This window comes from Pteropus medius, unplaced genomic scaffold, assembly GCF_902729225.1.
Source record: "Pteropus medius unplaced genomic scaffold, Ma_sr-lr_union100, whole genome shotgun sequence".
Taxonomy (NCBI): Eukaryota; Metazoa; Chordata; class Mammalia; order Chiroptera; family Pteropodidae; genus Pteropus; species Pteropus medius.
In genome coordinates this window covers 4,686,842-4,713,502 of record NW_024350923.1, presented here as the reverse complement: position 1 = coordinate 4,713,502, position 26,661 = coordinate 4,686,842, and the positions used below count along the sequence as shown (strand labels likewise).

Sequence of the window (26,661 nt, the reverse complement as noted above, 5' to 3'; positions counted from 1 at the left end):
CTGAAGAGTGTCATCCTGCTCCAGACCCAGGAATAGTTACTGTGTTGACCGAAAACTGCAGTTTGGCTTCTTGCTTATACAAATCTCCTCCTAGTTCTGGAGTCGCTGTCCCATAGACCTGAGACTTTGTTCCTCAGATCATAACTTTCCACCTTGGAAGTTTGGCACAGGAGGCCCCATGACCTCTCACCGTGAAATAGCCATATCTAGAAGCTAGAAGCAGGGCCCGCCCCTGCACTGTGTTTAGAGGAAGCTGCTCCTGTCACACTGCTCACCTTGTCCACCTTGTCCAGCCAGTCTTTGTTGGCGGCCAGCTCGGCCATGAACGCCTGGTGCTTCTGCCACTTGGTGTGCAGGTTGCGGGCCTCGTCATAGGACACGTCCTGGGCTGTCAGCATCTTCTCGTCGATCCAGAGTTTCAGCTGGACCAAGCACAGAGCAGGGATGGACAAAGGCAGAGTACATTTCAGAGGAAGGGGAGAGTGAGGCATCAAGTGGGGGAAGGTGAGGCAGGAGCAGTGGTGGGTGTGGGGAGAAGCCATGCAGGGGTTCGCGTGCTCAGGCGACACCGCAGTGGACTTATTCTAGGCTCAAAGAGCCAGAGCGCTGTGGGAAAGGGATGGCTAGGGGATGCCGCAGAGGACATGGGGGAGCTGAGGGTCTCACCTCGTGACAATCTTGTAAGAAATGTTGCTGCTCTCGGTTTTCCCGGAGACGGCCCAGGAGCTGCTGCACTGCTTCCTGATTCTTCCCATGCCTGTAATGACGGCCCCCTGTGAAACTCTTAAACTTGCTGGGAAAAGGTTATGACCCTCTAACTAACCAGAAGCCTTCCGTCCTCCTCGTGTGGGGACAAGGCCTTCAGGGAACACTCTAAGACAATCCAGGAACCCTACGGCCAGCGTCCAGCTACCCTGGCAGACTTCATTTCACCCAGGTGGGGGAGGGGCAGAACATCCCAGCCCATCGCTTAGTCCCCCTGACCACTGGGCTCTTGCGCCTCTGTTTTATGTCAGCTCCCCACCCCCGTCTGCCGGTCCGACTGCCACTCTCCGTCTTTGAGGCCATCCTGCTTCCACTTATTTCCCGCTCGGGCCTCTCATTTGCCTGCCGTCCTCCTCATACCTCTTCTCAATGGAATCTGCCTTCTCTCGGATCTTCTCCGCATGGATGTTGCCCTCAGACACCAGCTGGCGCCCGGCCTCCAGGAGCCCGCGGATCCGCTCCCCGTTGGCGTCCATGGTGCTCATGAAGTCTTCCAGTTTCTTTATGGTGGCATCAGCAGCCTGGAGCGTCCCCGGCATCTCCGTGTGAGACAAAACATACTCCTGTGTGGAGGGGAGGGAGTGAGCTCACTTCTCAAAGCATAATTCAGCCTCTCAGAAGGGGCCTACCAAAAGGGCACATCCGAGACATGGAGGCCGACCAGGAAGGGGCGGGGTGGACCGGCCAGCTCTGAAGACAGGGGCAGATGGTGCCTGGAAGTTTTAAGGGAGCTGGGCTGGAGGATCTTTATAGTCCAGATCCTGTTTCATCTTACCTCTAGCTAGTGACTTGAGTTCTTTAATAATTCTATGACAAGCCAGTTTACATCAGTTTTGGTAAGTTATAGTTATATCATTTTTTTTCACGTCCATATTTTCCTGACATGTTCTTTCTGCCCATCCTGTGGCCTTGACTACTCCACCTGCTGCCTTTTCCTCCACATCCACCGCTCTCCTTCACATTCCCCCTGGTCCCTACTTCCCTCTTCTTCCAGGTTGGGACTTTGTCCTCTGGGTTCTCACCTGGCTGCTGAGTACACCCTCGGCCTGGCGAGCATCCCGCAGGAAGCCCTGGAAGCCATGGGCCTGGGCCAGGCGGCCTTGCCGGCTCTCCCACATGCGGCCCAGCTCTTCCCAGCCAGTTCCCAAGGCTTCAAGTCGCTGTCGTAGAAAGAGGCACTGGGGATCGGCCTGGTCCCGGGTCACTTCCTCACCCAAGGCCCGCAGCCTGCTGTACTCGCTCTGGGCCCGCTCCACTTCTCCACGCAGGCCTGCGTGTTGGGCCAGAAGGGCCTCTGCCTCAGGCAGGGTGGCCGGCCCTTCTTCAGAGGCCACAGCGGTCTGTGTGCGACCTAGCCAAGCCTGGAAGTCATCCAAGCTGCGTAGGAAGTCCTGCAGCCGTCGTGCCTCACCCAGCGACTCCTCTCGACGTCGCATGGTGGCCCTGAGGTCCTCCCAGCCAGCTTGCACCTCTCCAAGCCGAGCCTTGATGGCAGGGGCTTGGGCAGGGTGGCCAGCAGCCAGGGCATTTGCCTCGCGAGTCAGTTCACCCACCCGGGAGGAGATGGCTTCCAGGTCCCGCTCGGTGCCAGCCAGTTTACGCTGCAGAGCCAGCACCCCGGCCAGGTCATTGCCCAGGCCCTGGGTGGACTCGATGACCTTGGTCTTTTCTCTCATCCAGGCCTGGGTCTCTGTGCACTCCAAGTGGTAGTTCTGGATGCTCAGGGCTGACGTCAGAGCTGCCTTCTTGCCATCCGCCAGGGACCGAAACTGCTGCCACCTGAAAGTAGAGGGTAGGTCTGGTGTCCGGGGTCGCTCGGCTTCCCTGCCCTCCCCAGGTATATCTAGAAGCTTCTTCCCAGCCTCTCTCTCTAGGTGTATTCTACCACCTGTCTCATCTTGTCTTCTTCTTGCTTGCTCCCTGTCCAGGCCCCAGCTTCTTTAGAAGACATTTACCCGCTTCATCCCTTTAATTATTCCCCTACCCCCAACACATCCCAGACCACCTGCCCTCCTCATTTTCCGCCTCCATCCCATGCCCTACAGAACTCTCTTCCAGTTGCCATCCCAATCTGCCGTGCCCCTTCTCAGTTCCCTGCCCTCTTCAGCCCACCTGTGATTGAGCTGCTTCTGGGTGTTGACAATGCTGTCCTTGCTCGGAGGGTTGGCCTTTAGCAACTGTTCCGCAATGTCATTCACGGCAGTAATTCGTGCCGCAAGGGCATTCATTTCAGGCTCCAGGGTCTCGAACCTGAGGGGGTGGAAGAGCTGGACGTGAGCGGGGGAGGCTGACGCACCAGCCCGCCTGCCCAGATGCCCATGAGAACTCCTGTCTGTCACCATGAGGCTTAGCTACAGGAGCCTCTGCACCTCTCACTACAGGCTCACAGTACCTATGAGTAAATGGGGAGCTCTCAACTCCCCCCAAACAAGTAGAAAAAATGTCATCTCTAGATTTGCTCAAAAAGATGTGAAAGTTGAAGGTCAGGAACAGTTGCACAATAAGTCATCTAATCCTGGCGCAGGTCCCCACCCTTTATCAGAACCTCTCTTGTTCTTCTGGGGACTTACCCTTAGCTGTCCCTCTGGGTCCCCTCCTAATATGTGTTAAAAATGAATTGAGTCTACGGCCATGCTACCCTGAATAAGCCCCATCCCGTCTGATCTTGGAAGCTAAGCAGGGTCGGGCCTGGTTAGTACTTGGATGGGAGACCACCTAGGAAGACCAGGTGCTATAGGTGTAAAAAATAAAAAAAAAGAAAAATAAGGGATTGTAAGCTGACAAAGTCCTTGCAATCTGTGAGGTCAACCAAGGATTGCCTTGCCAAAAAAATTAAAATAAATAAATAAATAAATTTATTTATAACCAAAAATATTTAATTGAAGTGTAACTTCTCCCAGGGATGTTTTACATTCTCATAGAGCAAAGTCTCATCTGTTTCTGTAAAGGGCCAGATAGTAGCTGTTTTAGGCTTTGTGGGCCATACAGTCTTTGTCGCAAGTATTCAGCTCTGTTATCTTAGTGCAAAAGCAGCCACAGGACAATATATATATGAATGAGGGTGACACTGTACCAATAAAGCTTTATTTACAAAAAAACAGGCTGCAGGCTGGATTTGGCCAAAGGGCTATGGTTTGCCAACCCCTGTCATGGATATTTTGACAACTAAAAAGTATTTTATTATAATTTTAAAACTACCAGGAAATTTGAATATAGAGTAAGTAGTAGATGACAGACAGTAAGGAACTGCTAATTTTGTTCCATGTGGTAATGGTGTTGTGGTTCTATAAGAAAAACGTCCTTTCTAAATGATTTTAAGATTTATTGCTCTGTAAATAAAGCTACTTCATGAGAGCTCAATCGGTGTCTCTGCCTACAAGGTTTACAACTTTAAAACCTTAGCTATTTTAGGTCCACGCACACAATTAAAAAATAATTTACTATATTTAAGAATACTTTCTTATACTTCTTAAAGGACGTATCCTGGAGAATGAATGTACAGATGAAATGATAATGTTGGGGATTTGCTTTTGAAAAAAAAATGAATCAAATAGAGCAAGATACTGGCAATTACTGAACCCGGGTGGTGGACTATAGGAGTTTGTTGCATAATGTTTTCTACTTTTAAGTATGTTTAGCATTTTTCATTAAAACAAAAAACCAATTCAAGGGCCATAGCCAGAGCAGGCAGTTTAGGGCAGGACGCGGTCCCACAAGCTGGCCCCCAACTCCCAAGGCCGTCAGGGACGGAGCCCGTAGGGGGCCTACCTCTGCTGCACGACTTCGAGGTCCTCCAGGCGCTCTGGCAGGGTCAGCCCGTTCAGCCACTGCTCCTTCTCCTCCACCCACAGCCCACAGGCCCCGGCCTCGCTGAGCATGGTATAAAGTGCCAGGGCCGCCTCCAGGGCCCGCGCTCGCTCGCCCGCCCGGGCCTGCAGCTCCTCGTAGTGCCGCTCCAGGGCGGGCACCCTGCCCTGCACCTCGGGTGTGCGGCCCAGCACGGGAGGCAGGGCTGAGGACTGTTCCTTCAAGGCATCCAGGGTGGGCCGGTGTCCTCGGATCTCCTCCTCCAGGGCCCGATGCTGCCGGGCCAGGGCCTGCGTGGAGAACTCGTCGTGCCCCAGCTCGGGACTGGACACCAGGCGCAGCGCGTCCACCAGCCAGGCCTCCATGTCGTTGGCGTCTGCCTGGAACTGGTAGAGGCTGGCGGCCTGGGCGAGCCGCTGGGCACGCTCCTCCGCCAGAGCCTCAAGCCGCTCCCACTGGGCTTGGAGCTCGGCTGCACGGGCAGCAGCCTGGCCTGCCCCGGGGTGGCCCTCGGCGACTAACTGCTGGCCCTGCTCCAGGGTGAGCTTCAAGGGCCCCAGCCGGCCACTCATCTCGCCTCGCAGGGCTGTGTGCTTGTTGAGCAGGCGGAGGACGCCGGTCAGGTCTCGGCCGCTTTCAGCTGAGGCCAACAGGTGCTGCTGCTCCCGCACCCAGGCCTCGGCCTCGCCCACCTCCCAGAGGAAGCGCCAGAGGCGCCGGGACTCCTCTAGGCGCGCCCGCCTCGCCGCTGCCAACTCGCACAGGGCCTCGTAGCTCCGCTCCAGGGTGGCTACCCGCTCTGACACCAGCTGCGGGTCGCATGGTTTATACTCTGAAAAAGTCACGGTGGGGAGTCCAGCGCTGTAACCCAGCCCTTCTGCTGCCCCCGCATTCATCCTTGGTTACAGACAGTCCCCACCCTCCTCTCTCTGGCCTCCCTCCCTAGTTCTGTTGCCCACCATCCACCTGTCACCCCTCCCGGCCACAGGTTTTCCCAGTCTTGCTGTTTCACCTTTCCCTGGGTCACGGAAGCGCAGGGCAGAGGCACTGACAGCTCGCACCCTCTCAGCCTGCACGGCGATGTCTGCTTCCACCAGCTCGTGCAGCTGCAGCAGGTCCTCCACTCCAGCCAGGTGTTTGCCCAGGTCCGGAGACTGCAGCCGGCCCTGCCAGGCACACGCGGCACGCTGATGCCCGTCTGAGCGCCGCACCGTTCCCTCCCCACCAGGCCTTTTCAGCCGACACACACACACACACACACACAGACCTCACTCACTCACTCACTCACTCACTCTACCCTCGCTCTGTTTTCCTGGGTCAACTGTACCTCCTGACCTCTCTGGGCGGCTCCGGGTGTCACACCCAGGTAAACACACCTGCTCCCATCTGCCAACCCTTACTCACACATACGGTGACACCCCAGTTCTGTCGGCCTCTTTATACTCAACTCCCCTCCTGTGGAACCTCCATCTTACTAAATCCTGGTCCTGGAATCTCTGCTCTGACTCATCTTCTCAGCCCCAGAATTATCGCCACCCTCCTATCGTCACGGCTTGGTCCCCAGCACCCCAGCGATCTTCAGCCTCTCTCCAGACCCATCCTTGTCCCCATCTCTCGCCTGGATCACTTCTAACAGGTCTCTCGGCTCCCACGCTGGCTGCCCACAGCCCTTCTTTATATAGTAGTCAAAATGACCTTTCAGAAAATGTAAGGCAGAATCACGTCTTTCCCCTTTCCAAACCCTTCTAATCACTTTTAATGCTCCATGTCACTTGAATAAAACCCAAACTCCTTGCCCAGGCCTGTAAGGCCCTAAGTGAGCTGGCCGCTGTCCCCCCCGCCCCCCGCCCCTTTCCCTGTCCTTACAACCCTCTGGCCTCCCTCTCATGCCAAACATGCCACGCTGAACAGACCTGGGGCCTTTGCCTAGCTGTTCCTTCTGCCTGGAATGTTCTCTCCTCCGATCTCCCTGTGCTGGCTCCTTGTGCTAGTCTGGGCTCAGCTTAAAGGGCAGGTGCTCAGCGAGGCCTTGCAGACCACGCCATCGCATGGTCCTGCTCCCGCTTCCTCACAGGTGTTATGCCACCTGCTATTTTGTTTGTCGAGAGGTTCATGATTTCATCATCAGTCTCCTCCCACTAGGATGTGAGCCCCAGGAGGACAGGGCTGTCTGCTCTGCTCATCTGAACTGGGGACGGGGCTCTGCACTGGAACACACTCTGTGAAGATCAGCTGAGCAAGTGAGAGAATGTACCCCCAGTGGTACCCCCACGATCCCGATCATCTGAAGCCCGCCACACATGCCCTGCTGGTACCTTCATCTCTTCCATCCAATCCATGAGGTAGAGCAGGTCCTGAAACACCTTCTGTAGCTCCAGGTTGATGAGGAGCCGCTCCCGCCGGGAGGCCACCATCTGCCGCAAGAAGTCCCAGAGCCGGGCCACGTTGTGCTGCCGTGCGGCAATGCGCTTGATGTCGTGGTAGTGCTCGGCGGCCAGCTCTGCAGCCACAGCGTCCACGGCCTGCACCCGGCCGCTGTAGGCCACGATGTCCGTCTCAATGGCTTCGTGTTTCCGCACCGCTGCCTCCACGGCTGCCAGCTCCAGCCCAAAGTTGTCCTGGGCAGGAGACAGGGCGGGGAGGTTTGGGAGCTCAGGGACACTATCTCTGCTCGCCCCTCTGCCCTCCGGAGCACTCCTGCTGCAAGATGCCAGCCCCACGAGGCGATCTAAGCTTGCCCTCTATCTCACCCCGCCCTATCTCACTAACCCCTCCCTCTTGGTCAAGCCTCTGGCCCCTGGTTCCTGGGATCCTCAGTCTTCCCACCTGCGTGACGGGTTGTTCCATTAGCTCCCCACATTGCAGGGCTCCTTGCCCACTGCGCTCTCTCTCCCCTTTCTCCCCACCAGTCTGGACAGGCCAAGAGCCCCTCCGTGTTCTACCTGGGACACGAGGCGTTGGTTCTCGCTAAGCCAAGTCTCCCGCATGGCGGCCTTGCGGTCGAAGCGGGCGGCCAGCTGCTCCAGCTTCTCCTGGCGGATCAGCTCAGTGCGCAGGGCCAGCTCACGCTCGTGCTCAGCTTTCTCCAGCCGCTCCCAGGCCTGCGAGAAGGGGGCAAGATTAGCGCAAAAGGGCTAGGGCTCAGGAAGTGAGGGTGGGGACAGGTCACCAGGGCTGGGGGCACATGGTGAGTCCCAGGGAAGCTCGGTCTAGTGGATCTGTGGAATGCGGCCAGTTAGATGCCTGTGCATGGAAGTGTGAGAAATGCGGGGTGGGTGTCGGTGCAATGGAGCCATGTGAAAACTACACCTGCTTATGGACAAGGACCCAAGGGGAACAGGGACAATGGACACCACCGGATTTATTTGGGGTGAGGGGGACTGTGGGTGAACCCTATTATGTTTATTAATCTTACAATGTCTGTGAAAAAAGTAAAAGTAGGGAGTGTGAGTCAGGGACGGGCTGGACAAGATAAGGGACTGGGGTAAAATCTGATTACGTGAACTCGCACGGAGAGGCAGACGGAGGAGGGAGGGGCTGTGCAGGATGCACGAGAGGACGTGTGAGTCACATCCGCACCAGGGAGGGGTGTTCGAGTTGGGGGAGTAGGGCTGGCGCCAAGAGTGGGCTGCCTGTGGGACAGGTAGGGGGGCCGTGGACCTTGTTGATGTCGGAGATGAGCCGGCCCTCTCGAGGTGTGTAGACCTTCTGGTTGTTGGCCCGCAGCTTGCTCTGGACAGTGAAGAGCAGCACCTCCAAGTTCCCTTTCTCCGTGAACCTGGGGCAGGAGGCCAGGTCCGGGTCAGAGTCAAAGGCTGTGAGGGGCACAGGGACTCTGCCTTTCACAATGAAGTGACCTGTGTTGTTTTACTTCTCATAAAAGCAACATATGTTGTGTGCAAAGGCAGAACATCCCAGCAAATCAAAAGAATCTAATTTTAAAACAACCGAAAAACACATAAAGGAGCACTGTTGCCCTCTGGCATGAAGGCATTTCTGTTTTTTTTTTTTTTTTCCCTTACACAGATGGGATTGTATCATAACCATGGCTGACATTTGTCGAGGACTCACTCACAGTGACCTAGGCCCTCTTCTCGGGGCTTTACATGCCTTAACTCATTCAGTTCTTGCTGTTAGCTACGTTCTCTTATTACCCTCATTTTCCAGATGAGGAAACTGAGGCACAGAGAAGCTAACAACCACCGTTAAATGGCGGAGCCAGGATGTGAACTCAGGCACTTTGAATCTGGACACTTAGCCCTTGGCTCTGCTGCCCACAAATAGCCGTTTCTGTAAACTGCGCCTTTGCTTCTTTGTCATGAACACCTTTTCGTGTCAATAATGCATTTTTCACCATTACTGTCAGTGGCTGTGCCGTGGCTTATTTTTCTTTTACAAAGGTCACATTGGTGAATATCCTTGAAGTTACATCTTTGGTCAATGTCCAGAAGGGGACTTTCTGGGTCATATCATTCCCTGAGACATACAGGAACAGATGTTTTCTGGATTAATATTAGTTTTGGAGCTGAAACATATTAACTCCGAAAGATCTCAATAATAGGAAACCAGGCATTTTAGCATGTACTGTACAGAACTGCCCAGCAGCAATTCCACACCTGAAAAGAGTTAATTGCTAAAATATATAAAATAGATATAAAATATATAAATTCTAAGAAACTTTGCAATATGCAAGTTACCAACTGCGCCCATGCTGCCTGTAGGTCCAGTCTCCCCCACCCCGTCCCTAAGCTGGGACTGGGTTCCTGCGACCCCGACCAGTAACCTTATCTGAGCAGATCACACTGACTCTACATACCACAACAATCATTTCCACGGCAGGATTTTTTTAAAACAGATAATTTAAAAAATGTATTTGGGAACTGCTTCTGGCGCTTTGCGCTGAGGAAAATGAGCCTCCACTGCATTTACATACTGCCAATTTCCCTCCTGTAAGACCGTCCTGATCTAGGCTCCCCCTCGTGTGAGCACAGCTTCGGGGCAGGCCCGCTGCGGCCTGGGGCGACCCAGGGGTTACCTACTTGGGCGGCTTCTCCACCGTGCGGTAGGAATTAAAAGATTGCAGCTGGTTCTGGACGCCACTCAGGGAATTGGCCAGCTGCCGGTCATTGAGGGTCACGATCGTTTGCTCGATCCACTGCAGCAGCTCTGAGGCCAGGGACTCATACTTCTCCACCAGGCGTTCTGCCTCCATGGCGTGGTCCAGCACCTGCGAGACAGCGACGTGGGGTCCCGCCCATGGGCTCCCCGGCCCGGTCTCACAGCTCTCCCCTGGCTCGAGAGGAGGAAGGCCCCTAGGCTGGGCCCCCTCTGGCCTTCACGCCGACTATCCACGGGGGAGAGTACCTTCCCAATTCTTTTGCCTTCCACAGCCAGGGCTTTCATCTTGGAAAAGTAGTGGTAGTAAGTAGCCACGTAGGTAATGATTGATTTCTCATCTGGTTGGTCCACATTCACATCTGAGAAAAAGGAGCACTTGGAAACCTGCCTCCCAGAAGTACCCCCGCAACCTGAATCACTTACCCCAACCCCAGGGCCCTCCCAGCCCTCTAAGACTGACATCTTTCCAGCTCCCTGAGCAAAACCACAAATAAACCATACAGACTAAAAGGGCATGAAAAGCTAATTTTTCCCCCCTCCTAGAAAACAAGCAGAGTCCAAAACCCAGAAGCCCAAGGAGGCTTTTGCCAGTGCTCCCAATGGAGACCAAAATTAGCTGTTTGGAGGAAGCAAGACAAGAAAAGAAACAGCATTCCCACTTGGGGGTGGATCGTGGATTTATGCGTTGGAAACATGTGTAAGAAGTCAGAAGATTCTGGGGCAGCAAGATGGAAGGTATGAACAAAGCCCCCTAAACCTGGAATGCTCAGAGGGATGGGCCCAGTGAGCCCTGGCAGCAGGGTAAGAAGCCAGTCCTCTCTGGGCATGGGCACGGCTATGTCTGACCTCAATCTCAAGTTCAGCTGTGGGCCCCAGGAAGTGAGTGTCCTTTAAGCCAAATCAGCTCCCACCACAAGGATCAAGGCTGATCATGACTTGAAATCCCTGGGTTCTCTTAATTAGGCCAGATCGTATCCTACCTAACGGGAAGACTAGGGGACCGGAGGCCCTCCTGACCACCGCTAAAACCCACAGGCAAGGAGGGGCCACTGAAATCATCGCAGAAAGTTACACAGGATACTTAGATTTATTTAAATGTTCATTATCCTAGCTATGCTTCTCAAATGCTCTCCATGGAACCTTGTATTTGGCCAGTTTCCACCACTAGTTAGCTGATGTTTGTCATTCTGGACTAAGAGGACATAGCAGATGGGGCTACAGGTGGGATGGAAAACATGGAGAAAATAATTAAGACCCAAATCTGCCCCAAATGAGCTTAAGAGGGAATGTTTTCAGCAGCGAGGTCACTTGACCCTCCCCTCCTTCCCTTTTCTGGCGCACCAAGATTTGGGAGCTGGGCTGCCTGAATTTAAATCTCAGCTCCACCAGCTGTATGACCTTGGGAAAGTCACTTAACCCTTGTGGGTCCCCGTCTTCTCTTCCATACGCTGAGGATAATAATGACAATGATCTCAAAGGAGGGTGTTGTAAGGATTAAATTAAAGCATGTCAAGTGCAGTGTCAGGTACAAAATAAGAGCCCAGTGGCCGTTAGTCACATCGTCAGGGCCAGCTGACCATAAGGTAAGTGCTAGGTGAGATCCTCAAGGTCATATAGCTTAATTTAGAACCCTAAAATTTTGGAATAATAAGGGCTCTGAGAGACCATGTAGACCAATCTTCTCATTTCAGAGATGAGGAAACTGAGCCACAGAGAGGCCGTGCTACTCTGTGGTGAGGCCGGGACAGAACCTCACCCCAGGGCTATTTCTGCCACAGAGCTGCCTTGCTTCCTACAGTTTTAAAATTTTTTAAATTGAGATATAATTTTTATACCATAAAATTCACCCTTCTAAAGTATACTAATCAGTGATTTTTAGTATATTCACAAGGTTGTGCAGGCATCACCACTAACTAATTCCAGAACATTTTTGTCACTCCCAACAGAAACCCCATCTGTCTCTATCCCACAGTCTCTTTTTTGCATATCTCTGCCCACCTTCAGGATCCAGCAGCTTCGTGAGTCCCAGCTCCTTCTCAGCCAGATTGAAAGCATTCTGCAGGTTGTAGTGTGCGTTACACTTCTTCAGGGACTCGAAATCCAGCAGGTCTGGCCTGGGTGGGAGGGAACATGGAAGGTATCGAAAACACGTTAAGACCCTAAAGAGGAAAAGTAAAGCCACCCCTCTCTTTATCCCTAAATCACCAGCTCCATTTTGTCCAGAACCAGGCACCCCAAACCCACACCCACTGCTCCCACCCCCTCGCTTCCATCACAAGCCCTCTTTGCAGGGCGGCGCCCCCACATCCTGGCTCTTCTCTGAAGGTTCGTTCCCCAGAACTGCTGTGCAACTCGGCTCATAGCTTTGTCTACGTGAGCACATGCCCAAGTCATTAAAAAACCCCACCTGCAGCTCTGATGGGATCGCTACCCCCGTCCTCTCACCGGTGCTTGTGCACGATGGCGTTGAAGGCCAGCCCATCCCTCCAGCTGGTGGTGAAGTTGTGCACGTTGACATTGGGGTACCTGGCAACAGAGACCGGAAAAGCAGCGAGTGAGTCCAAGCCCTGGTCTGCGACTTGAGGACGGCCCCTCAGCCTGCGGTCCCGGGAGCCCATCCCGCACAGCCCCGGGCATCCACCCCACCCGGGCCACGCTCACCCAGCCGTCTTCATCTGGCACCACAGCAGCAGGGCATCCTTGGCTGACTTCTTCTCCTTGTTGTCCTCTGTTTCCACACTGATGTCTTGGATCTAAGAGAGAAGGAAGAAAGCCTTTACTCCTGGGACGGGGGCTCTTCGAGTTACCAGAGATGCTCAGGCACACACACCAGGAAGCTGCTCTTTGGACTCCTGTGATAGTGGTGCAGGGACAGAGCCTGGGGACCTTTCCTCCTGGACTAGTGACCACAAAACATCAGGTCAAAGGGGTTTGAGGCAGCAGAGTGGGGGCGGAAGTTATGAGAGTGGAAGTGCCTCGAAGTGAAGGGTGCTGGTTCCTGCAGGTGGGGAGCTGCAGGTGGACCACTGACCGTCTTCTGGGAGCTGGGTGTCAAAGGTGAGGCTGGCAGAGCTCGGCTCAGGGCTGGAAGGAGCGGAGGAGGTTGCATGCGGGGCGAGCAGGAGAGCCGTGAGGGAATCGGGATGCTGGACTGGCTATGCTTGGAGCATAAGGAGTGGGGCGCTGTTCTTTTGAGGGAGGCAAGCAGTTTGTGGCAGAGGAGTGGGCCAGTGAGCAGACCCCAGATGTGGTTCTAGAGCTGGCAGTGGTGAAGGGCCAGTCTCCGAAATTTCCAGTCCCTTGTGGGCCGACATGGGGTCCTACTGCATGTGATCAGGACACAGACCAGGCCGCAGGGAACTTGCCACAGAAGTTTGACAACACCTATGCTGGTCTCTCCCCTGTTTAATGAAGAGAGTCCCTTGTCTGGTGTAGCAGCCACAGAATGCTATACATCAGTGGTCCCCAACCTTTGTGGCACCAGGGACCGGTGCTCCTATGAGAATCTAATGCCTGAGGATCTGAGGCGGAGCTGAGGCGGTGATGCTGGCGCTGGGGAGCGGCTGCAAATACAGATGAGGCTTCACCAGCTTGCCCGCTGCTCACCTTCTGCTGTGCGGCCCGGTTCTTAACAGGCTACAGGCCGGTACTGGTCCATGGCCCGGGGGTTGGGGACCCCTGCTATACACAGTTCTAGACCCTCCGTTTATGTGTTGATCACACCGTGGACGGGCAGTGACTGCTCGCGGTGCAGGGCTGAGGTGTGGCGTGCGTGCTGCGTGACACTGGGCCGGGGTACCTGAAATCGAAGGATGATGGTCCAGACCAGCCCAAGGGTCAGACGGTGGTTTCCGTCCACAATGTCGTGGGAGCCCATGTTTTCCAAGTGCACTTTCTGCTCCTTCAGGAACTGCAGCGCTTTGTCCACATTCTCCAGGCAGTGGATCCGCATGCGGCCCTTTGTGGGCTTTGGCTGTTGAGGGACAGGGGACACGAAGGCATGGGACCGTGGGCCTCCTTCTCCTTCCCTCCTACCGTCCCTGCTTCATACACCTTCCCCCTGACCTCCCTCGGGAACACAGGGACAGCCCCGGGGCTGGGCCCAAGTTCACGGAGCCAAAGCCGAGGTTACAGATGAGGCTTCGGCCAGATTAAGATTCCCAAGGGAATTATCTGCACCCAGAGTGCGTGGGAAAAGAAATGTTTTCAATGGGGCCACTGTTCCAGTCTCCATGAAGCAATGTTCCCATTTAATCCAGGCAGCAAAGCCTCTCAACGCGACACCATCCTCTGAGCAGGGGCAGCCCTGCTGTCCCCTCTGGTGTCACTCTTCTCTCTGAGGACGACTCCTGTGCTTTGACCCCTTGACCACTGTCTCTCAGGCCCCCTCCTTCCTCATCACCAAAGCTCACCAGTGTCTCTCCCGAGAGCACCTCAAGGAGCCTCAGCAGGTTACGTCCATCCCGGAGGTCACTGTACAGGTCTCCCACCCGGCATGTCACCCGGGCCAGGTGCGAGTTCACCCACTTGGTGAAGGTTTTCTTTTGTACGGCTTCTCGCTCATCTGTGGTGGCAACATGGGGTCATTTCTGCCTGAGTACAGTGCACCTTCTAAATGCCAGCTGGTGGGGTTGGGGGTTGGGGGGTTGCCTGAGAGGCCGGAAGTGAGGTCTGGGGAGGACGAGAGGGAAGAGGGCCAAGATGAAAATCCCTAACTTAAGAAGCAGGGAAATACAGAGATTGAAATGAGCTCATAGGCAAGGTAAAAGACAAACATGAGGGTGAGAAACAGACTGTGAGAGAAGGCATGAGAGAAATTAGAAGCAGTGGGATGGTGCAGGGAAGGGCTGGGGCCCGGGCTGGGGCGCTGTCATCTAAGAGTGGTGAAACGCTGTTACTTCATCCACCAGAGCCTCATTTGCCTCTTCTGTAAGACAGGCATATGACTTTCTACTTCAACAGGTCATTGTATCAATTAGACAAGACAGCATGTGTACGGCGCCTGGCACACAATGGCTCCTCAGTGAGTTTCTGTTCTATAGGTGTGGCCTAACCTCAAGGAGAGAGCGAAAGCTACTCGGGCTCAGCAGGCAGTGTGGCTGTTCCCTTTGGGCGGTGGACAAAGGGAGGGCGTGGACTTAAATCCCAGCAGTGGCACTTCCAAGTGGCCATTGGAAGGATGTGATATTATAGAGGCTGTGGGTCGCCTGAGTCAGCTTGCTGTCCTGGGATAATTTAAAGAAAAGACAAGCTTTTCTGGGGCAGGTTCATTCAATGGGCTGCAAGGAATGTGGTCCCAGGACACCAATGTTCCAGCGCTGAGAAGAAAAACGAGATCTTGAAGCCGGGAACAGGAAAAAGGGTGAGCCAAGGAACATGGAGTGTGTGTGCCGGGCGGCGGGTGGAGGGCAGGCAGAGTTGGGGAAATGTCCTGTTGCCTGGTCCACAGGGGGAGCTACTGCTGAGGGGATGCTTTTACGTTCCAGAGAAAAAGAAAAATTAATAATGTTATCAACGACAAAGTGAGGGAAGAGGCTCAGGCCATCGGACGTTGCTTCGGTCACTAAGATTTCCGCCAGTCCTCCCCACGGGAGCCCAGTGCAAGGACCCAGTCCAAGGGGCCACGGCCTGAAGAGTCACTTTTGGTTTCCCTCACAGCACCAGCATCTCAGAAACCGAAAAGACTCATCCCTTAATCTCACATTCCTACGCACCTCACCCATAAAGCATAGCGACACACCCATGTCTGGTCCTGTCTTTCTTACCTCCAACCCCTGTACCTGGGCCAACTCGAGGTCCTAACAACTGCATGGGATGGCCCGATGCTCTGTAGCAGCTGCGGAACCAAGGGTGCCTTTGGGCCTCCTTTCAGGGTCTATAGACCGAGCTGGGGATTTCCTGGAGTATTGGCCATTACTGGATCCATGGGGACTGTCTGGATGCCAGGTGCACGGTGGGGGTGGGAGAGGGGGAAGCCATTTTGGCACACAGGTAGAATAAAAGGGGAAGACGTGGAAGCAGGGGCAGCTAGGAGAAAGATGCGCGAAGCCAAGCACCGGAGGCAGTGTAACTTCACAAGGCATCCGCAACATCCATGGTAATCCCCCCGCCCCGCCAGCACACAAAACACAGTGACTCCCAGAAACAGAGATATTGGTGCCAGGTGAACACACGCCTGCTCAGACATATACCTGGGCCTGTCTGCACCTACTCCCTTTGACACATTCCCGGCTTCCCACACACACACTACATTTAGACGCCCACTCAGAAACCCAGGGCAGCACAAACAAGCCCTGGGCCCCTCCCCTTCTCATCTTCCTCAACTATCCTAGCGGGCCGTTGTCTCCAAACCCATCGAAAGTGCACTGTCTCAGTGAGGCTGCACTGGCAGCCTCTCCATTTGCTGACGAGACGCTGCTTCACAGCCTCGCCCGCTGCCTCCACGCTCACTGCATTCACTGCGACACATGCTCCGCAGTCCCCAGCGGGGTGTTTGCGGTCACACCCACACACGCTTTCACACAGTCGCTCCCAGTGGGTCCAAGCCTTTCCCGGTGCTGTCAGCATCCATGTATTTTCTGGCCACTTGTAATTATTCCCCTGGCACATTGTCTCCCAAACGCCTGAGTCACGGCAAATGTTCCACTCTGTGTTCTTGGCTCGGGCTCCTCTCCCACGCCCCCAGGTCCCCTCTCTGCTCCCCTCTGCCCGTGGAGCTCACCTTGAAGCTGTTTGAAGCGTCCTTCCAGCACGCTGGCGTACTGAGCGGGGTTGATGTAGGCAGCTGGCGAGAGCAGGAGGCCCCCGGGGTTCTGAGACCCTTCTACAGCCTCATAGTAAAACTCGCCAGCCCCGTTCAGGCTGGGCCCGTGCACCCTGCTCACTCCGTTCCCATTCATGGTGCTTGCTGCCTCCTACACGGCCTGGGGCCCAGAGTCCATGCTCTGCCCACGCTGTTCCAGAGGCAGGCTCTGCTTCACCTAGAGCCTGGGATGCCCAGAGGCTGGGGTCCTGGGTCGGGGGTGGTTCAAAGATGATAGAAGTTTCGAGGAGTGGGGAAAAGGAGTTACCGGACGTCTGAGCTCCTGAGCTCCGGGACAAGTAACAGGGCACACCTAGCTGTGGTGAGAGGAGACAGAGGCAGCTCCAGACAAACAGGTTGGACAGTGCCGGGGGAGGGGTAGGAGGCGGAGCCGGCTGGCTGAGGCAGGGCCGGGCCCTGCCAGACGGAGGAGGGACCTGTAAGCACCTTAGAGACCTGCCCATTAGGCCCTGAGTTGCCTAAGAGTACAGAGAAGCCAAGAGAGGGGTCCCCAAAGCAAAGTCCTGCTTCTCAAAGGTCTGCGGGTATGACAAGGTTGGCCCTTCTCTGGGTAACTCTGGGAGGGCGTCCCCCTTCTGGACATGGACTTTGATCCCCAGCTCGGAGAGCAGAGAAAGAGAAATTGCTTATATCCCCTTATCTGTGAAATGGGTGTTTGTCATCATCACCTCCCCTTCCCGGCCACTGGACCCACCAGGCCCTCCCCAGCCAGGCCATCCCAGGCCCCCAGCACACCCACTGATGAGCACATCTACCAGATTCCCTTCCTACCGCCCCTTGGGCTTCAGCTCCTGTCACTGACAGCCTACTCTTGCCTTTCTGCCATCTTCATTCATTCAGCATTTATTTGGCACCTACTGGTGCAAGACCCAGCACAAGGCAAAGCCCATACAGCGATGCCTCCTCCAGAAGCCCAGCTTATGAGTGGAGGTAAATACCTATCGACAGCATGGGATGGGTGCACAGACATTGCAACAGCCCTGGGTGACACATGTCATGTGCACACAGACATTAGGATAGTTCTAGAGGCTACAATGCACTTAAAGTCAGTATACCAGGGGAACTTCCTCCCAAACATTCTCTGTAGCTCACATCCTCTGTCTCCTCTCATCTATAGAAACACTGATACGAGTATTTCACAAGCCAGCCTGAACACACAACCAGAAGGACAGAGAAGCCCAGGAGAAAATGATAAGGGATCCCCAGAAGCTATAGCCACCATACTGGGGTCCTCAGACTGGTGCTGGGCTGGCTAGAAAGAATTACCTGGAGAACTTAAAAAGCCTGATTTCTGAACCATATACCCAAAGATTCTAATTCAATGCATCTAAGAAGGGGCTTGGGAACCTGTATTTGTAAAAACGGCCCTGGATGATCTGGTAAAAGGGTGACCAATTTGGGAACCACCCCCTTCAGCGTCTCCCTTCTTTCAGGAGGCCACCCCACCCAGGCCGAAAGTACCACCTCTCAGGATGAAGTAGCTGGGACCTTTTCCACTGTGCTGGTCTGGGAGGCCAGCAGGTCAGTGCAAAGGACGAAGGTGGCATGGAGGGTGGCCAGATCGGGTGGGTGGCCTTGGGGTGTGTGGGTGACTCAGCCCCACGCCAGCCGCTGGTGGTGTCAGGTGGCAGCGCACTCTTGTTGCCATGACAACTCCACCCCGGAACGCAGGGAGGCCCGTCAAACGGGTTTGTTTGCGCTCTGCGAAGCTGAAGGGGAGAGCCCAGGCCATCGGGGAGGGCAAGGGCTGGGCAGAGAGCAAACCTGGGAGAATGGGCGGCTGCGGAAACCGGTGGAGGGCGGAGGGCACCTGCTTCAGGGAACAGGTAGACAAAATAATGGGAGGAACAGGCCGCAGGTGGAAGGAACAGATGGGGAGGGAGAGGAGAGGATAATGGACTGGGAGGGAGAACAGGTGTGAGAGATGACAGTGGAAATCAAGGAAGACCAGGGGATGAAAGATAAAGGAGAGGTGGATGGAAACAGAATAGAAAGACTAAGAGTGCAAAGGAATGAAGGACGTGACTCAGAAACAGAGGCCTGGAAGTCAGCTGAGTGCAGAGGGGAACACAGCTGAGTCCCAGGGTCAGCATGGCTTCTCTATGCTTTGGGGAATGAAGCTGGGGAATGTTCTAGATTGCATGAAGTCTGTCCCTGAGGCTGGAGTTGGGGACCAGAAGCTTGAGAGGGTGATCTGGATTTCCCACTCTAGTGCAGCAGCTTAGAAAGAAAGTTGGTCTTCCAATGAACTTAACGGACTCCTCGTGACAAGCTTCTGTCCCCAGCATCCTCAGCATCTCCCGTGCCCCTCCTCTGAACTCACCTGCCAGGGCCTTAATTCGAGACCTCTCAAAGAGGCGGGCGGAGCTGCTGTCATTGTCCCAGTCCGAGTCAGGTAGGTCCCAGCGGTTGTTGATGTCACTGTACTGACCCTGGATCTCCAAGCTGTCGAAATCTGTGGGTGACAGGGTGCTGCTCATGGTGGTGGGTGGCCTCCTGCTCCTGCAAGGGAGAACAGGGCTGGTGAGGGGCATCTCGGGGCCACTGAGCCCATCACTCACTGCATTCTTCTCTCCTCCTGTCCTCGATCTGCTCCGCTCCCGACGGCCAAAGAGTGGTTGGTTTTTCAGTCAATAGAAATCAGCTGCCAGTGGGAGAGGGGAAGCCATGATGGGGAAGCAGAGGGACCGGATGCACATGGACTGAGGCTGGAAGGCAGGGGTGTCTCAGAGTGACACAGCAGGGGGCGAGAGCCTCAAACCAGAGAGGGACAGTGAATAGAGCCAGGGCTGAAAGCAGCGACAGCCTTCAGTGTGGTTTAGGACATCATGTGTAAACCAGGGTAAAGCAGGATGCAGGCATGGGACCCCTTGGGCAATAATGAGCATAAACCAGAGTTCTTTTATTCCCAGGTTCCACAAACTGTTCTGAGCCCCTTCTCTACACAAATGGCCTCCTATACCCTGTAGGTGATTTGAGATGAAAAGACTGAGATCCTGTTCTCGCGCTAAGATACATCTATGATACACCAGGAAGACTGAAGTGCTGCTAGGTAAGTACGGATACGGTGCCAGGAGCTCAAAGGAGGACATAGTACGGTTCTCTCCCCTTTTTTTTCCTTTCGTTTATGACAGGGAACACTTAAAAGGTGCTTGATAAATGTCAGCTGTGATATGTGTCCTCATCATTTACTTGCTTCACCTCATCACAACCTACAGGGCAAGACAAGAATCCATTATCATCCCCATTCACAGATGAGGAAGCTGCACCATGAAAGTTAAGTCATGGTTCAAGGTCATGCAGCTGGAAGGAACAGAGCAGGGTGCCGAAGTGAGGTTCTCCCTGACTTTGGGGGACAAGTTCTTAATCACAACATGTACGCTTCCCTGAACTTCCTGGAGCCCTTCCAAGCTCCCCAGGAGAGATCAGCTCCCATCGCTCCCTCCTAGGGCCCAGGCTGGGGAATGAGGCACATGTATGCTTGCCAGTGCTACTTTCTCATGACTCTACATTATGCAAACAAGCTCTGTCCTCAAAATTAACACATGAGCTTCAGCTTAGCTGCTAAGGATTAAAAACAACAGCAACTTCTACTGTCCAAAGTTCTCATGTAATTCAGCATTTAGCAGCCATCCAGGGAAGTGGAGAGGGCTGGGTCTATACCTTTATCTGAACCCCAATTCTGCATTTCTCATTTTCCTAGTACCTCTCAAATACAAGGGTATATTTTGATCCTTAGCACTACTTCCGAGGGCCGGGACTATGCTCTTGGAAACCTCTGGTTCTGGAAAGAAGGTATGGAGACTCTCTTGTGTGGTTTTGGGGGAGGAAGAAGGGATAGGTAGTGAGATGCGGGTGGGTAGGGGCACACAAAGGCAGAACTTGGCTTCTGTCATTAATTGGTTCCATGAAGCTGAACCTGACCCACATGAAGGGCAGGATTGCCTGCCCCTCCCCTTTCTCCAAAAGAGAAAACACGTGAGGACTTCCTGGGAGGAGCGCTAACGAGGTGTGAGGGAGCTAAGGTCCAGGGTTCCTAGAGTTGGGCTTTCGTTCCTGCAATAGGAAGGAGAGCGTAACTTCCACTAGGTCTAGGACTCCTTCTTCATTCAACATCCATCATTCTCCCCCGTTCCCACAGATTCTTTGGATTTGCTCTGTCAATATTTATATAAAAATAAACTCTAGGTCAGAGTTGAGTCACCCTGAGCAAAGAGCGCAGTGGGCAGGGTGTGACCTAAGCTAGAGTCACCTAATACTCTCAGCCGCTGGACAGGGAAGCAGCCCAGGCCACAGGACCATTTCAATTCCATTCTTCTTGGCCCTTCGCCAGCAGCCCTGCTCACACTTAGCTCTGGGATGGACACTTCTAGCACCCATACTCTTCCTGCACAGACCTCCCCCACAAAAATGCTTACATACACGACCCCTTTTCCTTCTTTCAGGAGTCACAAACCTACTAAAGCCAGACCCCAGGAGTGTGGCCAGTACGCTGTTTAAAAATAACCGATTTGCGATTCCTCTAAGTGGGCCTGTGCTTTCCATTTCTCTACAGGACCCACCATTCCCTTTTGTCTCCTTGCCAGCCACGTCATGATTTTGGTTACCTGCCTGGCCCCTGCAGGCATGTGGGGCTGTCATACTCTGTTTTACATCTTTGTACTCCACAAAGAACAGAAATTTAAGAAAGCAGACTGTTTGACCTTGTCTCCAAACTATGTGTGTCTCTGGGGCCCCTGTAAGCTAAACATGGACTGCTTTGGCTTCCCTTCGGTGATCCATCTTGGTTCTCCCAAGGGATCCTCTGGGGGCCCAGGTATGGGATCCAGACCTCCCAGTGAGGACCGGCTGTTAGCCCCTCTCCGTGGAATCCTACCATCTTGGGGAGAAAGTATGGAGTTGGAAGCTTCTCTTCTCCCAAATAAAATTAAATGCTCCTTTGGCCAAATCAAAATTTGACACACATGTTCTGTGTCCTAAGTTTCCAGAGGTGCTGTCATAGAGAAAAGGAACCAAGATGACACTGGTATCCTTAGATCACGGATCTCCATCTGGCCACCATGTTGGGACTCCAGGAGTTTAATCCCATAGACCTGCATGTGAACGGTGCTCTCTGGTGGTTCCGAGGCCCTGTCCCTGTGCTTCTGAGTTTTAGTTTTCAAGCATTTGGGCTCTACAGTCTCCCAGCTTTTTGGAGAATATGCTGTGTTCTCTGTTGGTGTTCCCTGCGGCCATCTCCAGATTCCGACAGTTTTCTATTCCAGTGTCTTCTACACAGATCCTGCTCTGTTTTTTCGCTCTGAGTGTATTATTCCTCGCCTATGATCTGGGTCTCCATGCTCACATTTCCTTAGTCTGTCTGCCCCCCAGCCCATGACCCCCTGTCTCAACCTTTTCCTCTCCTCTGGATTCCTGAACTCTAATGAGAGGGCGGTGAGGCAGCTAATCCAGATTATAGTTTCACTCGCACCTTATTCTTAGCCACTGACCTCCAGGCCAGACCCAAGTAGCTTACATTGTTCATGCTAGAATAAAGCCGACTACCACCAGCTGCGAGCTGGGGGTCCTGCTAGATTCTAAACCCAAACTCTACAGGATGCAGACTCTGCTCAGCAGCTTGCCCATCGACCCTCAAGGCCAGCTGCCTCTCTGCCCCTTTCTCTTTCACTGCTATGCAAAGCTAAAAATCCTATCCCGAGGGTTAGAGCCTGTCTTGTTCCCTAATGCCTTCTCTGCCACATCCTGCTCCTGATTAATTCTTTACCTCCCTCAGAGAGAGTCGATCCTTCCCTCCTCTGTGATCACTCCCTCCTCTGTGATCATTCCCGCCTCTGCTCCCGCAGCACTTCAGCAGGCAGCTATTATTGCACTTATCACATTGTATTACAGTTAGTCGTTTATGCGTCTCTCTGCCAGCTCCACTTCTAACACTGAGGACAAGGGCTGTGTTTTCCAAGCCCAGTACACAGTTATTCAAAAAAGATTGAATAAGTGAAATATATATATATATATATATATTTTTTTTGCCATCGAACAGATGTCTTTCTTAGGGCTAGAGAAGAGCTTCGGGATAGAATGAATATAGAATCTGAAGCCCCTTTGCTTCTCAGCTGGGGGCTCTCAGTGTTGGGCTCCATAAATCAGGACCAGGGATTTTCAAATTTGCAGGAATCACAATTACCTGCGGTGGGAGTGGAGGGTGCTATGAAAATACAGCTCACTGGCCTGCCCCCAGAGTTTCTGGTTCAGTAGATCTGGGGTGGGCTTGGTGATTTGCATTTCTAATCTGGGAACAGCTACTGGTCTGGGATCACACTTTAAGGGCCACAGTTGTCCAAAGATGAGGAGCGGTTAGAACTAGTTAGAAGAGCTATGAGGACTGAGGAGACATAAAGTTTCAGGGGTGAGTGTGACCCGAGTTTAGCTTCTGGGTGCCTAACCCATGCTCAACTCAAATATATAACTTCTCAGAAATCCCCAAGACCTACAAAGAGCCAGAAGCCTCAGGCGATGAGAGAAAAATGAAGTGGGTTCTAGACCTAATGAGATGAATAGAGCTAACGTCCCAACACGGGGCAATCACAGGTGTGCGTAAGGAAGACAGTACGACTAAGATACTATGGTGAGGCAGAGCTGAACAAATAACAGCAGGTCGAATAATAGATTAGAAGAAATGGGGACCCTGGCAAAGTAAAAATCTTATTTGACTCAAAGTATGGGTGGACCGGCAAAGAGAGAAAAGGAAAAAGAAATCACAAACAAACTCAACGCTCTCAGGGCAATCAGAGACTGGCAGGAGAAATGGAACCCCAACCTGTTTCTCTCCAGGCTGTTTTCCTGATGAACAGAAATTCTCCTCCAAGAAACTTAGGAACTGGGCTGAAGAGGGCTGCGTTTTTGTTTGGTCTCCTTTAGAATCCTCCACTGAGGGCCGAATCATTCAAACTAATTTTCACTCCCTTGCTGCTTCCCTCTGCCAAGCCTGTAACCCATGGGTTAAATCAGTATCTCTAAGAACAAATCTAAGATTCTTATTAGCTTTTTCCTCCCTAATCCTTTGCTCTTCTGAACATGCCAAGAGGTTTCCCAGTACCTTCAGCTAAGACACATGTTTGGAACTCAGTCTGCCACACTTCCTCTTCAGGGAAAACTGGTTTGTGGCACCCCTACCCATGCCTGAACGGACTAGCCCTCCAGCGCTGGAATTGCGGCTGCCCCTGGAGGGGAGGGCCTCTGAGAAACAACCCACGGAGACGACATGTAGCAGGTCAGGACTGGGGCATGCCTGCCGCTCACACGAGCACGCAGTGCCACAGGGTTAACGGGAAAAGTCGTTCCGAGCCAGAGTGGATGGGAAAGGCCAACTGAGGCTCTGGAGTTGGAAGACCCCAACGACGAGGCCTTGCCGGGTAGTCCTGTACCCGGCAGACTGCAAGCCTTATCTCTGGAAGTCTCGACCACAGAGACATCTTACACCGCAGCCTCCCCATCACTGAAAGGGCTTCATTCTCTCTCTCTGCCAGCGTTCTGGTCACCACAGCCAACCAGTAGCCTTTCACACACACCGAGAAGATGTAGAAGGGAGAGCATGGAGCTAGCTACCAAAGAGGCGAGGAGAAGCCCACCCAGCCCCAGAGGGAGCCCCCGGCAAGCCCCGGCGAGGAGCCGGGCGCTCGCAGACGCCCGGCAGAGACCGTCGCGCTTGGCCGCAGCACCTGGACCGGCGCCGGCCGGTCGGCGGAGGAGCCTCAGCGACGCAAGCCGCTGGCGCTGTTAGAAACGCTGGGAGCCCAGCCGACCTGATCCTTTACGGCGTTTGTCAGCCCCCACTCTTCCAGACTCTTCTCTCACTCTGGAAAGGCTCGCGTCCCCCTAGCCTTGACCCCCACCGCCCGCACACCGGTACGTGGGTAGCTGGCACATGACTCTCCATCCTGTACCCGGGACCCGGCTGGAGCGAGGGAGAGGCGCCACATCCTCTCTCCCCCGCTCCCCTGGCCGGCCCGGACCCCGACCCTGTCCCAGGCGCCCGCACGCGGCCGCACAAAGCGCGCCGCCCCTCCGGCCCGGACAAAGCGGGCCCCGGCGCCGGCACCTACCTCCGTGCTGAGCGCCGGCCCCGCAGGCGGGAGCGCGGCGGGCGGGGGCGCACCGGTCGTCGCCGCGCCCGCAGCCCGGCCACGAGGGGCGGTTGCGGGCGGCGACGGGTGGCCGGGCGGCGGCGGGGCGCACGGCTGGCGGCGGGCGGGCGCTGTCACGGGGTGCGGGGGACGCGCGGGGCTGGCGGTGGCGGCGGGGCGCGTGGCGGCGCGCGGGCGCGAGCGGCGGGACTGCGGCGCCGCGGAAGGAGGACAATAGCCTCCCCCAGCCGCAGGCCGCCGGCTCCCGCGGGAGGCCCGGGACCATCTGGAACCGGCTACCTCGCGGGACTCCGGGCAGAGCCCGAGTCACCCCTCCCTGCCCGGCGCCATGGTAACCGCGGCCCCTTTCTGTTCCCCGCACAGCTCCCCGGCTCGGGGTCGCTGACCTTCCCCAGGGCGAACGCGGCAGCGGCTCCGCGACCAGCTCCCAACCCCCTCTCTACCTTCCCTGCAGGTGGCCCCCATAACCCCGCCTTCAGATCCTCCCCAGCCCCGGTCAACCCCGGGCCATCTGCGTAACCCCCACAGCTTACCCGGCTTGATCTCCGCAGTTTGCACACCCCACCTTTGTCCCTACTCCGATCTTCGTCCAAAATCTGTATCCCCAGGACACGCAATCTTTCCTTTAACGGCACTCACCGCCCAGAAGGCTCCCCAGTATTCAGCCAATGTTTTCCTTTTCAAATTTTCCTCTTTGGGTACCTCCAGTTCATCTTCTTTTAAGCATTTCTTTTATCAATCCCTTCTCTCTCCCGTCCTCCTCCAGGCAGGTAGGCCGGCTCTCCTTCCCCAAGCATCTCCATGGTAAATGGAGTGGAGATTCGCCTCCTCGCAGATCAGATTCTCGGAACAGTCATCGCTGCAGCTCCTCTCAGCTCCTTCTCAGCTCCTCTCATTTATCAACCAGAATTCCGGCCTACTCACTGTCTTAAGAGGGGGTGGGGGTGGGGATGGACATTTCTAGGCCTGGCCCAGCTGGCTTTCTCCTTGGTTTGTAGTGTCTGAGTGGTCTAAGGTTATTAACTAAGGTGAACTACTACCTGCTTAGGAAAGAAAAGAATTATTCCCCACTAATAACAAAGTTACAAAGTGCCAGATTGGTGTTAAAAACACATTATCTCATGTGACCCCCCACCCCCACTCCAGCTCAAAGAAGTAGGTACTGTTCTTCCAGACCAGGAATCTAAGCTCAGAGATGAACTAGTAATAACAGATTAGGCTTTCTACAGAGTAGTCTGAACTTAACCTTTAGGTTACACTGCCTCCGAAGTTGTGGGCCTGTTTCTACCAGGGAAATGCCTGAAATGGCCAAATAAGGGCAACGTGAAGAATGGGCTTTGCGTAAATTATTGAGTTTACGGTGTTATTTGAGTAATGGAATTTTAGGATTTTGTTCCCTTCTGAAAAGGGATGCATACTGAAACAAATACATAACTGAAGTACTTTCCAGATTTTAGCAAGGTGAAATCATTTGTGTTAAACACCTTGAAAACATTTTCAAAAAAGTCCTGCTACCAATCGTCACTTACCTGGACTTGGTTTTCCTAGAATGGGTTGGGAGGAGGGTCAGGGAGTTGCACTAAAAGATGACCTTGAAGTTCTCTTCTAGTTCTGATAGTCTGATTCTACCACCAAATCAGAACTTGGCCTTCTAAGGAGCACCTCACTATTAGCTGTAATCAGGCTATTTATTACTTATTTTAACAGTCACTCCTTCAGGCCACAGAATCAAACACGTGAGGGCATAAACTGTAACTGTTCCCAGAGGTAGGAGTAGGTGTTCTCAGGGGGAAGAGGGCACTGAGGTGTGCTTTTGGTTATCAGAGAGACTTGGTCAGGATGTCAAAGCAGATGGGATGAGAATCAGCTGATTTGCCCAAGGAGCCAGGAACCCCAACCTTTGCTGCTATACTGGTTATGAAAACTGGGGGTCTCGACAACAGCCTATTAGATTGTGATCCAATTAGAAGACAAAGATATTAGATCTTCTGATTAGCATAATAATAT

General features: G+C 53.9%; 1 protein-coding gene, 2 long non-coding RNA genes and 1 pseudogene across 6 annotated transcripts in view; 3 read left to right on the top strand and 1 right to left on the bottom strand.

Annotated features, from left to right (window-relative positions):
- The window catches only part of SPTBN2 (spectrin beta, non-erythrocytic 2), a 36,913-nt gene extending 11,261 nt beyond the window's left edge, over positions 1-25,652 (bottom strand). Inside the window, exons 1-19 of one of the 4 annotated variants that reach the window (XM_039840765.1) lie at positions 25,188-25,652; positions 18,837-19,015; positions 14,103-14,254; positions 13,490-13,663; positions 12,352-12,443; positions 12,136-12,216; positions 11,689-11,804; positions 9,937-10,049; positions 9,612-9,799; positions 8,233-8,350; positions 7,515-7,673; positions 6,888-7,190; positions 5,585-5,738; positions 4,534-5,404; positions 2,878-3,015; positions 1,788-2,544; positions 1,126-1,328; positions 667-757; positions 276-422 (exon numbers count right to left, since the gene is read on the bottom strand). In XM_039840765.1, coding sequence (XP_039696699.1) covers positions 276-422; positions 667-757; positions 1,126-1,328; positions 1,788-2,544; positions 2,878-3,015; positions 4,534-5,404; positions 5,585-5,738; positions 6,888-7,190; positions 7,515-7,673; positions 8,233-8,350; positions 9,612-9,799; positions 9,937-10,049; positions 11,689-11,804; positions 12,136-12,216; positions 12,352-12,443; positions 13,490-13,663; positions 14,103-14,254; positions 18,837-18,993 — 4,014 coding nt within the window. In that variant the 5' untranslated portion in view covers positions 18,994-19,015; positions 25,188-25,652. Of the gene's footprint in view, positions 1-275; positions 423-666; positions 758-1,125; positions 1,329-1,787; positions 2,545-2,877; positions 3,016-4,533; positions 5,405-5,584; positions 5,739-6,887; positions 7,191-7,514; positions 7,674-8,232; positions 8,351-9,611; positions 9,800-9,936; positions 10,050-11,688; positions 11,805-12,135; positions 12,217-12,351; positions 12,444-13,489; positions 13,664-14,102; positions 14,255-16,411; positions 16,778-18,836; positions 19,016-24,612; positions 24,724-25,187 lie in introns of those variants that run through there. The other 3 variants (XM_039840764.1, XM_039840763.1, XM_039840762.1) reach the window with 3 other exon arrangements.
- LOC120584895 (uncharacterized) lies at positions 3,387-3,505 on the top strand (annotated as a pseudogene).
- Positions 7,673-8,931, top strand: LOC120584790 (uncharacterized). Its single transcript, XR_005648145.1, has 2 exons — positions 7,673-7,942; positions 8,599-8,931. It is a non-coding gene; the product is annotated as an uncharacterized LOC120584790 (long non-coding RNA).
- LOC120584791 (uncharacterized) lies at positions 18,066-21,888 on the top strand. Its single transcript, XR_005648146.1, has 3 exons — positions 18,066-18,339; positions 19,426-19,565; positions 21,069-21,888. It is a non-coding gene; the product is annotated as an uncharacterized LOC120584791 (long non-coding RNA).
- Positions 25,653-26,661: the final 1,009 nt, after the last annotated feature.